The sequence below is a fragment of the Cebus imitator genome, unplaced genomic scaffold (genome assembly GCF_001604975.1).
Source record: "Cebus imitator isolate Cc_AM_T3 unplaced genomic scaffold, Cebus_imitator-1.0 Scaffold509, whole genome shotgun sequence".
NCBI lineage: Eukaryota > Metazoa > Chordata > Mammalia > Primates > Cebidae > Cebus > Cebus imitator.
Window position 1 is genome coordinate 472,389 of NW_016107824.1, and position 14,559 is coordinate 486,947.

The 14,559-nt window shown below is 59.5% G+C and overlaps 1 protein-coding gene across 4 annotated transcripts in view; it reads left to right on the plus strand.

Annotated features, from left to right (window-relative positions):
* Positions 1 to 5,832, plus strand: part of ACSF3 (acyl-CoA synthetase family member 3) — a 63,533-nt gene extending 57,701 nt beyond the window's left edge. For 2 of the 4 annotated variants that reach the window (XM_017513924.2, XM_037733252.1), the window contains exon 10: positions 1,532 to 4,822. In XM_017513924.2, the coding sequence (XP_017369413.1) occupies positions 1,532 to 1,649 (118 nt within the window). In that variant the 3' untranslated portion in view covers positions 1,650 to 4,822. Of the gene's footprint in view, positions 1 to 1,531; positions 4,823 to 5,296 lie in introns of those variants that run through there. The other 2 variants (XM_017513925.2, XM_037733250.1) reach the window with 2 other exon arrangements.
* Positions 5,833 to 14,559: the final 8,727 nt, after the last annotated feature.

Sequence of the window (14,559 nt, forward strand, 5' to 3'; positions counted from 1 at the left end):
AGCAGCAGGGAGCACAGAGGCCAGGTGTGCAGACCACATCTGGAGGCCACAACAGGAGGATTCTTTGAGCCCGGGAGGTCAGGGCTTCAGTGAGCTGTTACTTCACCTCTGCACTCTGGCCCAGGCGACAGTGAGATCCTGTCTCAGAAAGAAGAGAGAAAAAAAGAAAAATGTGGAAGTCAAGGTTGACAGCAGCACTGAGTTCGAAGCCAGCTGTCCCTGGGGAGTGAGGGGCTAAGCTGGGCCGACTCTCCTCCATCCTGAGAGGCGTTCGGGCAGGGCAGGTAGGCGTGGGGCCCGTGCGGGTCTCTGGCCATTTCTGGACGGCAGGCAATGCTTTCTCCGTGAAATGCGTCAAGAAAACACAATGCTTGGTTTCTGGGCTTTTCTGAGGAACAGTAACCTGAGCAGTCAGCGGTCGGATTCATGTTCTGACACGGCTCAGTGCAGCCTGCACACCCTGCGCCAGCCCTTCCTGTACCTCGGCTGTGGCTGATGCCTTCACGGCACCCCTGGTGGGCAGCAGCCGCACGACCGCCTGCCTTCAGGGGTTAATCTCATTTATTTCCTTGCCTCCTTTTTTTTTCTAGTCGCCCAGGCTGGAGTGCAGTGGCGCGATCTCGGCTCACTGCAACCTCTGCCTCTTGGGTTCAAGTGATTCTCCTGCCTCAGCCTCCCAAGTAGCTGGGATTACAGGCATATGCCACCACGCCTGGCTAATTTTTGTATTTTTAGTAAAGATGGGGTCTCACCATGTTGTCAGGCTGGTCTCGAACTCCTGACGTCAGGTGATCCGCCCACCTCAGCCTCCCACAGTGCTGGGATGGCAGGCATGAGCCACTGTGCCCGGCCTTTCCTTCTTTCTTTAACGGTGAAGGGAGGAGCACCAAGCACCACATGGTCTCAGCTTCTGATCCCAGCCCCGAGTCCCTGCCCACTGCCCTTGGCCCCACCCACCGAGTTTTGGCTATGAGGAAAGGGGACCTTAAGGGGAGGTGTCAAGTCTCAGGGGCCGTCCCTGCCGTGCGGGGTCTGTGAGGCCTCCTGCCACGCAGGCTGGTTGTGTGCAGAACCATGTGGCCTTTTCCCATCTCAAATGCCCCGTCCCTGCCCATCCACTCCCCAGCCTGCTCACCCCTCCCCACCCCTTCCAGATGTCTCCTCTGGAAGGGGAACTGGCTGTAGGGTGACACGAGGTGTCCAGCTGCAGTGCGGGGTCTTAGAAGGCCTGGCCGGGTGCGGGGCCCTCTGCCCTGCAGGCCACTGTGTGTAGCCCTGTCCTTAGGGGTGACCTCGTCCAAGGCCTGCATGCACCTTGGCTTCTGTGGTAGCGATGATGGCAGCGTGCTGCCACCTCCTGCAGTCACCGCCCCTGGGCTGCTGGGGTGGAGATGGCTGTGGTCACCTAGTACACATGCCTGGCCTCAGGACGGCCATGGTGCCTGGCCAGGTGCAGGGTCCCAGGGCACCTGAATCCCTGCCACTGGGCAGTGTCAGGGCCACACGCCTCAGGCTGTGCTCGTCTCTGCAGAAACGTGCTGGCCCCTTACGCAGTGCCCTCGGATCTCGTGCTGGTGGAGCAGATCCCACAGAACCAGATGGGCAAGATTGACAAGAAGGAGCTCATCAGGCGCTTCTACCCCTCATGATCCTGGTGCCAGGGGCTAGGCACTCGGACCGGAGGTCTGGCAGGGATCGGCAGATGCCGCCTTCATGCCCCGGGGTCTGGGTGGAGACCTGGCCTCCCTCAAAACTCAAACCCACAAATCACGGCACACAGAATCAACTGTTCGGGATGAAATCACCTCGTGAGGCCCCCAACCTCGGGCCAGCTGTCGCTGCATAAGGAAACTGTCCCTGTCCCCGGTGTCAGCTCTGCCTGGCCACCACCGACCTCACCCATGCAGCGTGTTGCAGCCACGCTCCATTGTGGCCTGGTTACCACTGCCCAGGGTGGACGTGCATTGAGCCAGGCAGATCTGGAGAGGCGGTGGGATGCAGAGGGAGCGCCCTGCGGAGGCCACTCGGTCATCAGGAGCTGAGCCTCACCCTGGGAGTCTCAAGGGTGGTGTCCCGTGGCCTTTGCTGGCAGCCGACCGGTCTGCAGTCTCACTGGATGGAGACCCTGAGCTCCCGCGGCATGGCCAGTCGGGGTGGGGCCGGTTCCCTGGGGCCATCTGCTGTGTCCAGGAGCCTGGCGCTGCCATTGGCCTTGCCCCAGGGCCCAGCTCTGCTCTTCGTCCCCTCACCTTCCCTCCGTGGGTCCCAAGTGTGGCAAGTCTTTAAAGTGGGACAGCCGGCGCCAGCCCTGCCCCCAATGGGTCCCTCAGCCACTCAGGGCCTGTGTCCTTGTCCGTGACACAGGAATAAGGGCCGCTTGTGCAAGGGCATGAGAGGGTCCCATGGAAGTCGTGTTTCAGAAGGTTCCTAGCCCAGCTCCCAGGGCAGGCTGCAGGCTCAGCAGGGGTTCTTCGTCTTGCCCTCGGTCCCTGACCAGCAGGTTCCCCAGGGCTGTCCCGGCTGGGATGGGTGGAGCTTGGTGCTACAGGCCGGCGAGCGCATCTTCAAAACCCACTGTGCTTCCAGGGCCTCAGGAGCACAGGGTGAGTGCAGGGCCCCAGGCCCCACCAGCCATGCCCTGACCATCTGGGCCGGAGGCTCCCCTGCTGCCCTGCTGTGCGTCTGCAAGGGAGCGCCCTTCCTAGCTTCATTCCCTGTGGCCTCGCCCCAGCCTCCCTGGGGCACACGGGCGTGTGTGTGAGAGCACGTCACACACACGCGGCCACGTCACAGAGGAGTGAGACGGACTCCCCGTGTGTCCACGTGGGGGCGCCGTCGGGCAGCTCAGGTTCAGGGTGCAGTGCAGGATGGGGGCGCATCCGGCGTCCTTCACCCATGGTGGCCCTAGCCACAGCCCTAGTCCTCTCTGGAGCATGAGCCAGTGCCCACGCAGGCAGCCCCTCGTCATCAGCTCACAGCACGCGTCCCCCATTGACAGTCTGGTCACTCACAACCATTCAGTTATCCCAGAATGGCTGCAGGTCACAGAGTCATCAATCCTACTTCCACCTGGCAGCCCTCCCCAGCCTCGCAGCCAAGCCCATTAAGACAGCAGCAATGCCAGCGGCACGTGGCGTCTTTACGGCATCAGCAGCAGGCCCAGCACTCCCACTCCGTTGGGAAACAGCTGCCTCTTAGCTGGAAAAAAGACGACACGCCATGCCAGCTAATGGCTATCCCCTGCACACGCACATACATGCACACACAGACACACGTGTCCGTAAACACAGGTCTGGCCTCAGAGTCACCCTCCAGGTGGGGCTCCCCCAGGCCCCAGCATCTGGTGACAGCCACAGCAGGATCAGAGCAGCCTCAAGGGCCCAGCGGGAGCGGGCAGGGCTGGCCCCAGGCTGAGCTTGGGGAGGTGGCCCAGGCCTGCGACTCACACTTTCTAATTCTCGGGCGGGGACCACACAGCCCCTCCCAGTCTGCGAGGAAGCCCATGTGTTCATATCCTGCTTCTGCTGTCCCCAGGACAGTGAAATCTACTAATATGGCATAAGAACATTTTTTAAAGCCATTTTAAACATCGAGGACAGAAGAGAGATGATGGCCAACCCTGTGCGCCTCCCTGCCAGGTTCAAGGAGCCTGAGCCCTCCAGCCTCCTGAGCCTCTGGCTTTCATCAGGTGGGCGCTTTCCCAGCCCACGGGGCTGGCTGCTCACAGGGCTCCAATGCCTCCGTGCTGTTGTGGGTCTAGGTTTCAGTGCTGGCACATCTGACAGAGCTCAGGTCCTCTGTGAGGGACGTTTCAGGCTCCCACATGGACTTCCTTGTCTGGTCGTCCTCAGGTCGCCCTGTGGGGCGCGCTGACCCCAGCAGTTGGACGCTCCCCCTCCAAGAGCAAAGCTGCAGTCGGCTGCAGGTGTGGCCTCTTGCACAGTGGAAGAATTTCTCCGGAAAACATTCCTGCGAGTGGAGTCACTGGAACATAGGCCCAGATGTCTTCCACTTACTCCGTTTTGCCTCTTGCCGTCGGAGGAGGCTGCGCACGGCGGGGGTGAGACGCTCCATCACAGCAACAGGGCAGCAGCCCCCGGCCAGGGGCCCAGTTCTCACCTCAGTGCTGAGTATGAGGTGCAATCTTCTGATTTTCACTTGCATTTCCCTGATGACCAGTTAGGGGGGACATCTCCACTCTGTTTCTGGGCCGTTTGGTTTTCTTACTCTGCAAGTCACCTGTTCCGGTTCTTTGCCCATTTCCTGTTGGCTGGTCACTATTTTTTGTGATTGTACATGGGTTATGTGGCTGGCCTTTGGCTTTATTTCTATTGATTGATGTGCAGAATTGTTAAATTTTAATATATTCAAATGCATTAATCTGTACTTGCTTATGGCTTGGGTTTTGGGGATCTTATCCTAAAAAAAGCATTTCTTACTCAAAGCTTTTAAGTATGTTTTCACATAGTTCTTCTAAAAGTTACAAAGCTTTGCTTTTCTCACTGAAGCCGTGAATTCACTGGAAATGCATTTGTGTGTGGTTTGAAGTGCAGGCCTGATTTCCCCCCAGCACGTTCACCGAGTCGCCCTTCTCTCCCCACCGCGCTGCCCCGGTGCCCTCTGCCGCCAACTCTGCCTGGTCCAGGTCCCCGTCTCCAGGCTGCCCTGGGCTCCTCCCTCCTCCGTAGCTTCTCCGAGGCCTTGGTGTCTGGCAGGACGGGGCGCCCCTCTGGCTTCCTCCACAGCGTGGTCTGAACTGTTCCTGCTCCTTTCCTCTTTTTTCTTTTTCTTTCTTTCCTTTTTTTTTTAAGGCTGCATCTTGCTCTGTTACCCAGGCTGGAGCGCAGTGACATGATCTCGGCTCACTGCAACCTCTGCCTCCCCAGTTCAAGCAATTCTCCTGCCTCAGCCTCCCGAGTAGCTGGAATTACAGGCGCCCACCACCACGCCTGGATAATTTTTGTATTTTTTGTAGAAAGAGGTTTCACCGTGTTGCTCAGGCTGGTCGCCCGTGTTGACGGGCTCCGAGGCTCAGGCCGTCCAACCCCCCAGCCTCCCACAGTGCTCTGCATCACAGGTGCGGGCAGCACGCCCAGCCCTTTACCCTTCCATCTGAATTCCAAGAGCAGCTTAACGTTCCTTTTCAAAACCTCCTTGAGGCCAGCGGTAGGCAACGGGCTTCGTCAGCCTGCTGCCATGCCTAGCTGCTGGTTGTTTCGTGAATGAGCAGCAGACTTTATGGAAATGTCTCCGTTTCTACTAAATCGGCGGATACTTTTCGTCTTCGCTCCGTTAGGATGAACTCCTGGAGGACTTCCTGCTGCTCCTGGGACAGACCCTGCTTGGTTGTGTGTGCACGTGTGGAGAGTGAATTCTTACATTGAATCTGACTGTTGCCCCAAGTCCTTGGAATCTTATTTCCAATTTCAAAACCCCAAAAGCTCTGAAAATCAAAGAGTTTTTTGTTTTTTAATGTTTGCAGTAAGTTAATTTGTCCAAGAAGCCCAGGCTGCGTGTAGACCGCCCACTCCGGCATTTCCGGAGGCCTCCGTGGCAGCCCCGGGCAGAGGCTCAGCTCAGGGGTCTCAGAGCCCTGTGGGCCACGTGCCTTTGCAACGCTGGAAAAGCTAAATTCCAACACACTTCCTGCTGGGGGTGTGGACGCAGGACCCACATTTTATTCAGGATTTTGAAGGGTGGATAAATTGGTGTCTAAGACCACAGGGCCCAAGGCCTCTTTGTGGAGGAAGTGGGGTGTCTGATTGCCAATTCGGTTTCCTTAGGGCTGAGGTTTACTCAAGGTTTCTACTTCTGAGACAGTTTTTTTTTTTTTGGGACGGAGTTTCGCTCTTGTTACCCAGGCTGGAGTGCAATGGCGCGATCTCGGCTCACCGCAACCTCCGCCTCCTGGGTTCAGGCAATTCTCCTGCCTCAGCCTCCTGAGTAGCTGGGATTACAGGCACGCGCCACCATGCCCAGCTAATTTTTTGTAGTTTTAGTAGAGACGGGGTTTCACCATGTTGACCAGGATGGTCTTGATCTCTTGACCTCGTGATCCACCCACCTCGGCCTCCCAAAGTTCTGAGACAGTTTTGATGGCCTGCATCCCGCCCCGACTTCCAGACCCACTGACCCAGTCGCCTCGTCCCTCTGCCGTCCGGGAACTCAGCGGAGTCCGTGCTCCCCTCTCAGATCTGCGGGGCGTCGCAGCTGCAGGTTTCTTTGTTTTTTCTCACCCTGTTCCGCTGCCTCTGACTTAAGGAACTCCTGTGGGCGTCCCCTCCTCTCCCTGCTCTCCAGGACCCTGAGCTCTCCTGCTGCGGGAGGTAGATCCCCCTCGCTGGTTTCCCAGCCTCAGGCACCACCAGAGCTGGCTATTTTATTTATTTATTTTTTCTTTTTTTTTGAGACGGGCTTTCTCTATTGCCCAGGCTGGAGTGCCATGGTGCAATCATAGCTCACTGCAGCCTTGAACTCCGGGGCTCAAGCAAGCCTCCTGCCTCAGCCTTCCGAGTGGCTGGGACGACAAGCATGTGCCACCATTCCCAGCTATTTTTTTTTTTTTTAATTTGTAGCAACAGAACGTTGGTTTGTTGCTGTTACATGTAAATTTTCATTGCTGCAAAAAAAGTAGCACCCGAATGTAAATTTTCTCACAACAAGGCAGCTTTGCTTTCTGCAGAAAGGGTACAGTCAACTGCAATTTGCCACAAGAGTACACGAACAAAGGAGGCAGGGCCACTTAATCTAACACATCCACCCTGTTGCTGTGTCCTGGTTCCACTGGCTGGAGCTGGACCTCACAGCCGAGGCTGCACCCGCTCGGCTAACAACTTCAGACTTTCCTAAATAGGTAAAGGCAGCACAGAGCAAAGGAAAAGACGTAGTCACCTGACAAACGCTTAGGCAAATCTGCTTCCAGATAAGGAAGGGGAATAAGCTATGCTCTCAGGCATGTCAGGGCAAATATCTAGGTGAACTTCTAAGAACTAAGAACACTGGATACCCGTTTCTTTATCATGACTAACAACTATTCAGGAGCATTGGCAAAGGGTCTCGAGCAAATTAACTTCTTAAACAGCTATTATTTATAATGAACTAAGAGAAAAACTTTGAAGAGGAACTTTTTATTTTCTACAGTTACCCACGCTGGTGTGGAACTTCTGGGCTCAAGCAATCCTCCCACCTCAGCCTGTAAAGAAGCTGGGACCACACACACGTGCCACTGCTGTGCCCAGCTAACCTTTAACATGTTTTTTTCAGACGGAGTCTCGATCTGTCACCCAGGCTGGAGTGCAGTGGCGTGATCTCAGCTCACTGCAACTTCCGTTTCCTGGGTTCCAGCAATTCTCCTGCCTCAACCTGCCAAGTAGCTGGGACTACAGGCATGTGACACCACACCCAGCTAGTTTTTTTTGTTTTTTGTTTTTTGGTTTTTTTTTTTGTATTTTTAGTAAAGACGGGGTTTCACCATGTTGTCCAGGCTGGTCTTGAACTCTTGACCTTGTGATCCGCCCACCTCGGCCTCCCAAAGTGTTGGGATTACAGGCGTGAGCCACTGCACCAGGCCAACATTTTTAAATGCTGTAAAATCTGCAGTTTTTTTTTTTTTCCAACCAAGTTTATAGCTTATCACTCCACGGCTCTCCCAAGGCTGAGATAGGCTGGGACATCCTCCAGGCCCCCGCGGAGTCCTCCCACTGTCTTGGGAGGGCCTGTCGAGTCTCAAGTTCATTTTGTTATGTTTACTAGGTTTTGTTTTATAGTCACTAGTTAGATTTACTAACATTTTCCAACTTCTTGGCTCAAGGGACTTCATTTTAATAAACAACATTTTTTAGTTGCTGTCTGAGTCAGTGTCTCTATGTGATGAGCTCTCCCAATGTGTGTGTTAGGAAAGGTCTGTACTTGGCCGGGCTCGGTGGCTCATACCTGTAATCCCAGCACTTAGGGGGCCCAGGCAGGGCAGGCGGATCATGAGGTCAGGAGTTCGAAACCAGCCTGGCCAACAGGACAAAACCCCATCTCTACTAAAAATTGGAAAAAAATTAGCAGGGCATGGTGGCGTGTGCCTGTAATCCCAGCTACTCAGGAGGCTGAGGCAGGGGAGTCCGGGGAGCAGAGGCTGCAGTGAGCCAAGATCTCGCCACTGCACTCCAGCCTGGGCAACAGAGCGAGACTGCATCTCAGAAAAAAAAAAGAGAGTGAGAGAGGCACAGGCTCCAGAACAGGTTTGCATCTGGCCCAACATTCAGAGAGCAAGCCAGGATCGGAGGCCGGAAGAGCGAGGGCCTCTGCAGGGAGCCAGGGGCCCAGCCTCGGACACCCTGAGCGCTCAGCAGGGCCTCCCGCCAGACGCCAATGCCCTGGACACCGCCCAGCTGCTCCAGGACTTGGGGCCACGGCCCAGCCTCCAGTCCTGCCCCAGGCGTGGCTGCTCAGCCTGGAATCCTGGCTCTGGGTGAGGCTCCTGATATGTCTGATGGCTTTTGAACCGTCCTGGGCACAGGCATCTTTCTGGGCCTCCTCCGGAGAAGAAAGAGGACAGCAGGAATGTCTGGTGGCTCCGGACCCCTGGGCGGCCCAGCCTGTCTTTCCAGCCTGTAGGCCAGGCCTGGAGGGGTCATCAGAGGAACCTCAGATCAGCCCCTCTCCCACCAGCGGCTGGAGTGGGGATGAAACAGGGAGACCAGCGGCGTCAGCTGAATGGATTCTATTACAGCAACCGATTTCATCTGAATGGTCGTTACTGTGATTTATAGGCTACTTGGGCTGCTTTGCTCCCAAATTTGTCTCCTGTCCACTTGATATTGATTGAAAGACAAAGCTGCGGCCTGTGAGTAGAGGCAGGGAGGGCGGGGCTGCCTAAGCGGACTCAGGGACCACTAACCCTACCGCTCTGCTCTGATTGCAGGGACACCAAGCACAGCGGTGCTGGGAAGATCAGGGAGGTGGCAGAGAGGACCCGGCGCCCTCAGTGTCCAGCACATATGCCCTGGCCTCTGCCCTCCCTGCCACCCCACCCTGGCCCAGAAGCACCTGCCACCAGGTGGCCTATCCTTCCAGAAGCTTCCTGAAGATGGGACCATCCTCTCCCAGCCCCAGCTGGTCCCCACAAAGGGCCAGGTGTGGAATGACCCAGGGCAATGCTGACTTCTTCCGATGATGAGGCCAGAAACTCAAAGGACCTCTTATCCCGTTTCCCCGTTTCCTCCCGTCCGGGAATCAGAACTGAGGCTGCCAGCCCCCACAGGTGCCAACCACCTAAGAGACGGCATGGTAGGGACGGTAAGCTGGTGGTCAGGAGCCAGCAGTCTCCGGCCTCCTCCAGCCTGGGCAGCACCCAGCTACAGCAGCCCGGCTGGGTGGTCAGGGGCTGCCCCTGCCCCATGGCACAGGCCAGCTTCAGGGCCACTGGGGATGAGACCAGGACCTGGAGTGCACCCAGGCAGCAGCCCCCGGGCTATAGACGCAGCCAGGCCCCTCTAACCCCCACCCCCACCCATGTCCTTCTCCTTCTGACCCCTCAGAGCCCCCCCCCCCCCCCCCCCCCCCACCCCCCACCCCCACCCATGTCCTTCTCCTTCTGACCCCTCAGAGCCCCTCCTCCCCTCTCCAGCTCCATCCCCCAACCCAATTCATGTCCTTCTCCTTCTGACCCCTCAGAGCCCCTCCTCCCCTCTCCAGCCCCATCCCCCACCCCCACCCATGTCCTTCTCCTTCTGACCCCTCAGAGCCCCTCCTCCCCTCTCCAGCTCCATCCCCCAACCCAATTCATGTCCTTCTCCTTCTGACCCCTCAGAGCCCCTCCTCCCCTCTCCAGCCCCATCTTGCTCCTGCCTCCCTCCCTCCTGTCAATGTTGGGTGTTGGGGATGAAGGACACAGAGGCGTGGGGCACTGAGGGAGGGACCCAGACACCCACAAAGAGGAGAGGACACCGTCCGAATCTGGGTAGAGATGGGCCCGCCCGTAGGTGGGATTTGCCTGGAGTGGCAAGTTCACATGGTGTCGTGGGCTGGACAGCCACTGTCCCCGGGACCACAGCTTTCTGGGCTGGGCCAGGACAAGGCCACCCGTGTCCCACCTGCCCTTCTGGGGTTCAGCCAAATACAGCCCCCACCCCTATGACACAAGGCAGCTGGGAGCTCCAGCACTGCCCGAGGGGACAGCTAGGCTCACCAAACCCAGCCTTCATGGACCCCAGAGGCCTTGGGTGTGGGCCACTCTGCCGTGAGCCCTGCCCCAGTCCGTCTTTGGAGGATGCTGACTGGGGACCCTGAAGCTCGTGGCCACCTCCACTGTCTGCCTCCTTCCCCCGACGGTGCTGGCCCAGGTCCCGATGCTGTGGTCAGTCCTGCCCCCTCAGCCTCAGCCTTGCTGGGGCCTGGGCTGACCTCAGAAGCCCCTGCCAGCCCAGCCACCCTGTGCCTTCGACCATCGGGGAGGCTGGGGTGGCCTTGGGGCAATGCCAGGTGAGACCTCAGGTGAGCTGGCCCACCCTCCCAGTGCTTGGTGCCAGGGGAAGGGAGGTAGGCCTGGGCCAGACTCCATAGCCCTCCCCTGGCACAGGCCTGGTCTCCATCCTCCCTGATCCCTGCCCGCATGGTGGCTGCAAGGGCAAGACACCAAGGCATCCACACTGGGTGACAGTGCTGGGCTGGCCTGGAGGGTACAGGCATGTCCAGCATGGGGACAGCAGCCGGGAAGGGCCCATCGTCCCCTCTCAGCTCTGCCCTGAAGACTCTCCCGAAATCAAAGGAGTTGGCTACCCCTCCCCCACCTGCCTCGCTGCTGTCCTGGAGCCACACTGCCCCCTGCCGGGGCCGGCGGGTGTGACAGGCCACCAAGCCACCAGCCCAGACCCCGCCAACCCTGACCCTGCCTCTAGGCCTGACCCCGCCTGTAGCCCTGACCGCTGACCCCTAGCCTGACCTCAACCCTGACCCCGCCCCCAGCCCTGACTCCACCCCCAGCCCTGACCCTGCCCCCAGCCCTGACCCCGCCTCCAGCCCTGACCCCACCCCCAAGCCTGGCCCCGCCCCCAGGCCTCTGGAGACCTGCCTAGCTCTTGGGGCTGCACCTGCCTGGTTGGCTCCTGTCACTGTAGGGGTGAGACGCAAGGCCAGTGTTGGGGCAGCTGGGCAGGACAGGACCCGGACAGCCCAGGGGGACGACCCAGCAGGCCCACCCCCTCACCCCTCTGTGCTCAACTCCCTGTTGGCACAACAGCCAGGACTGACCATCAGGCTCCAGGGGCCTGCTGTCCCCAGGTCCTCAAGAGGGCCACCCTCCCACCAGCAGCTCTTCCTAGCCAACATTGCCTATCCGTCTGTCTGTGTTTTGAATGCCCAAGATTTTTTCAACAGACTTGTCAAATATTCTTTTCATCTGTGTGTTGTGGGGGGTGTCAGTGGCTTCTGAACAAAAACAGCACCCCCAAACCTGATGGGGGGTCCCTTGAGCCCCTTGCACTGAGCCCCATGGCCGTGGGGTCAGGTAGTGGCCTGAACGTGGGGACAGCATCACCCCTGAGCCCAGACACCCCAAGTACAGCGGGGTCCAGGATGGCCCCTGCCAGACACTGCCTGGCCTCCTCCACACCCTGAGATCCCACCCCCTCTGTCCTGGGGAAGCTTTCAGGCAGAAGCTCCTCTATAGGGCCCCTATCCAGTGGGGGCCACGGACACTCAGCCAGGACTCAGGTGCTGTGGGTGCTGGGCCCAGCCCTTTGGGAGTCACTCCCCACCCCCACTCGCTCTACGAGGATCTGTGTCCACCTAGATGGGCTGGTCTGTGCTCTGACAGCCCCAGGACTGGGTATCCACCTCACCCCAGTGCCTGGCAGCCTCTAGGCCAGAGAAGAACGTGGGAAGGGCATGGCCCATGGCCGACACCTGGCTCCCAGCCAGGCCTCACCTGTGTCCGACTCCGCACCCCAGCCTCCTCCAGCCTCAGGCCCTGCCTGACAGATGGGGCCACCTGCCACCTGCAGGGTGAGCCCCGGACCCTCTGCCACGGGCAAAATTGGCTCAGGTCTGGAATGGACACAGCCGCCAGGCCAGGGCCTCCTTACACTGGGGCCCTCCTTTGGTGTTGGGTGCTGCACAAACTCCCCTCCGCCCTCCACGGCCCCACACCCTGGGGGGAGCAGCCCTCACACCTGCTAACCCCTCCCCTCCAGCCCCCACTGCCTCTCTAGGAAGAGGGCTGCGTCTGGCCTGAGCCCTGGGCCTCCGTGTGCCTCCTGTCAGCACGCTTTGCTTGACCCCAGCGCCCCGAATCATGCCGGGCCCTTAGTGGGTGGGATGTGCGTCTGTATTTATACACAGATTCCGTGATTACACAGATTCAATTTAATAATCAATGAGGGTGGAGCACTGTTACTGCACTGTGTGATTACAGAATCATTCCAGAGCGGACAGCTGAAAACTGGCACCCGCCCACGTCTATCGAGAGAAAGTTAGAAATTCCTCAGCCACTGTGGACCACTGCCTGCCGTGTCAGGAGGAGCAGCCCAGGGCTGGGGGGGTGGGAGGGCCTGTAGGCCATCCAAGGCTGCGGGGCTTCTGGGGGTTCCTGGGCCATTTGTTGTCCCCCAGTTCCTCATACTAGGGAGAGGAAATTGGGTGGGGAACCGAGGCTGCGGACCAGGGGGCCCCCACATCACCTCGGCCGGCCCCACCCCCACCCCATGCCCATGAGGCACTTCCCCTGGCACTGGGTGAGCTGGAGAGTTCAGGTGGGCAAGGCAGAGGGCGGAGTGATGGAGGAGGGTCTTGGAAGGCCCAGGACTGCAGACTGGAAACAGGAGGGGGAAGCCCAGAGTGGGGCTCCAGCTGGAGGCGTTGGGTGCAGAGGGAGGGTAGGGTGTCTCCAAGTCCACCAGAAAAGAGGAGGGCTCTTCTAGGGGTGATGGTCCTGCAGCTGGAATTGGACTCCTGCCCCCATTGAACTGGACCTCCAGACTCACGGCACACAGCCCTTCCCTGCCCCCTTCCTTTAACACAAGGGGAAACTGAGGCTGGGGGAAGAACCTCCAGCCCAAGGCTCCAAGCTGGGACTGGACTCAGGGCTCCTGCCTGCTGGCCTTCCCGCTGACCTAGGAGCACGTGGAGTGGGGTCTCTAGCCCTCCCACAGTGGCCAAGCCAGCTGCCTCCCGGCCCCTCCCCACATTTGGGGCTCACCCAGGACCTGGCCCAGCTTAGCCTTTTCCTTAGAGACCCCCACATCCCGTGGAGGAGGAGCTTGGCCTCCATGGGTGGGAGGCAGGTGACTGAGCAAGGTGGATGCTGGGTGGAAGGGAAGAGGAGCTGGGGGTGGCACACAGCAGCTATCCCGGGCCTCTTTCTGGGGGGAGGGCGGGCACTTCTATCTCACTCCTGCATTAGTCCCGTGAGGTTGAAAACCAAAAGCATTCAGAGGGCTTCTCCACCCCTAGTTTGGGGTGTCTGACCACAGAGGCGGGTCGGTGGTCCCCAATGGGCTACACCGAGCCCCGCAGGCCTCCCAGTCTAGAGATGGAGGGGTTCCCTGCGTTCCCTCATCTTGGAGCAGTGAGCGCTAGGGACAGTCCCGGCCTGAGCCTCCCGGGCAGCCTGGCCTCCTTCCAAACGGGCCAGTGGGACAGATGGTGCCTGAACCTACCCAGCCACCCCACAACCTGGAGAGGAGAGCAGAGGTGCCCGGCTGCTCCCACCACAGAGAGGAACGGGCTTCCCAGCCGGGCCCCGGGCTGCTCAGCAACCCCTACTCCCCAACTTGTCTGCTCAAAAGATCGAGTCCTCTTCTCGACAGCCCCCTCCATCCTCCCTCCAGGGCCTCCGGGACCTCGCGCGCGGGGTCTGTGCGAGTGCTGAGCTGCGCCCCCGCCCTCCCGGGGGCGGGGTCTTGGGGGTGTTGGGGAGAGCAGGTGCCACACTCAACAGGAGGGAGGGCTTCTGGCCGAGGTGGCCTGGAGGCTCCAGGAGGAGCGGGCAGCCTTGGCCTTGGGCGTTGAGGGATGAAGAGTTCTGTAGGCAGCAGCGGGAAGGAAGGTGCTCCAGGCAGGGGCCTCGGGGAACGAGGGGATGCTGGAAGAGGCGCGTGGACCAGCGGAATTGGGGTGTCCTACAGCTGCGCTGGCATCAGAGGCCTGTGAACCAGAGCAGCTCCAGACTGAACAGGAGCTGAGTAAAATGAGGCCATGAGGAGGTGCGTGGAGAGTGCTCAGCAGGATGAGGGGAGACGCAGCCGCGGGACGCGGGGCCCAGGCAAGAGCTCAGGTGACCCCCACGCAGGAACTGCGGTGCAGACGCCGTGGGTCAGGGGCGAGCCGCGGCCCAAGGAGCAGGTAATGAAGCAACAAGCCCCAGCTGGTCCCTGACCCGGCCCCACCCGCCCTGCCTTCCGCACAGCCTTGCCTCTCCCTCGGCTCCGACGCGCAAGCCGGGGCACCTGCGACCTCGCCCTGGCCCTGCCCGCCGGACCCCGCACGTGCTGTCACTCAGCCCTCGGCCCGGCCCCGCATGCTCACAAGGTGTCACTCAGCCCTTGGCCACTCCCAGCCCCGCCCATCCCC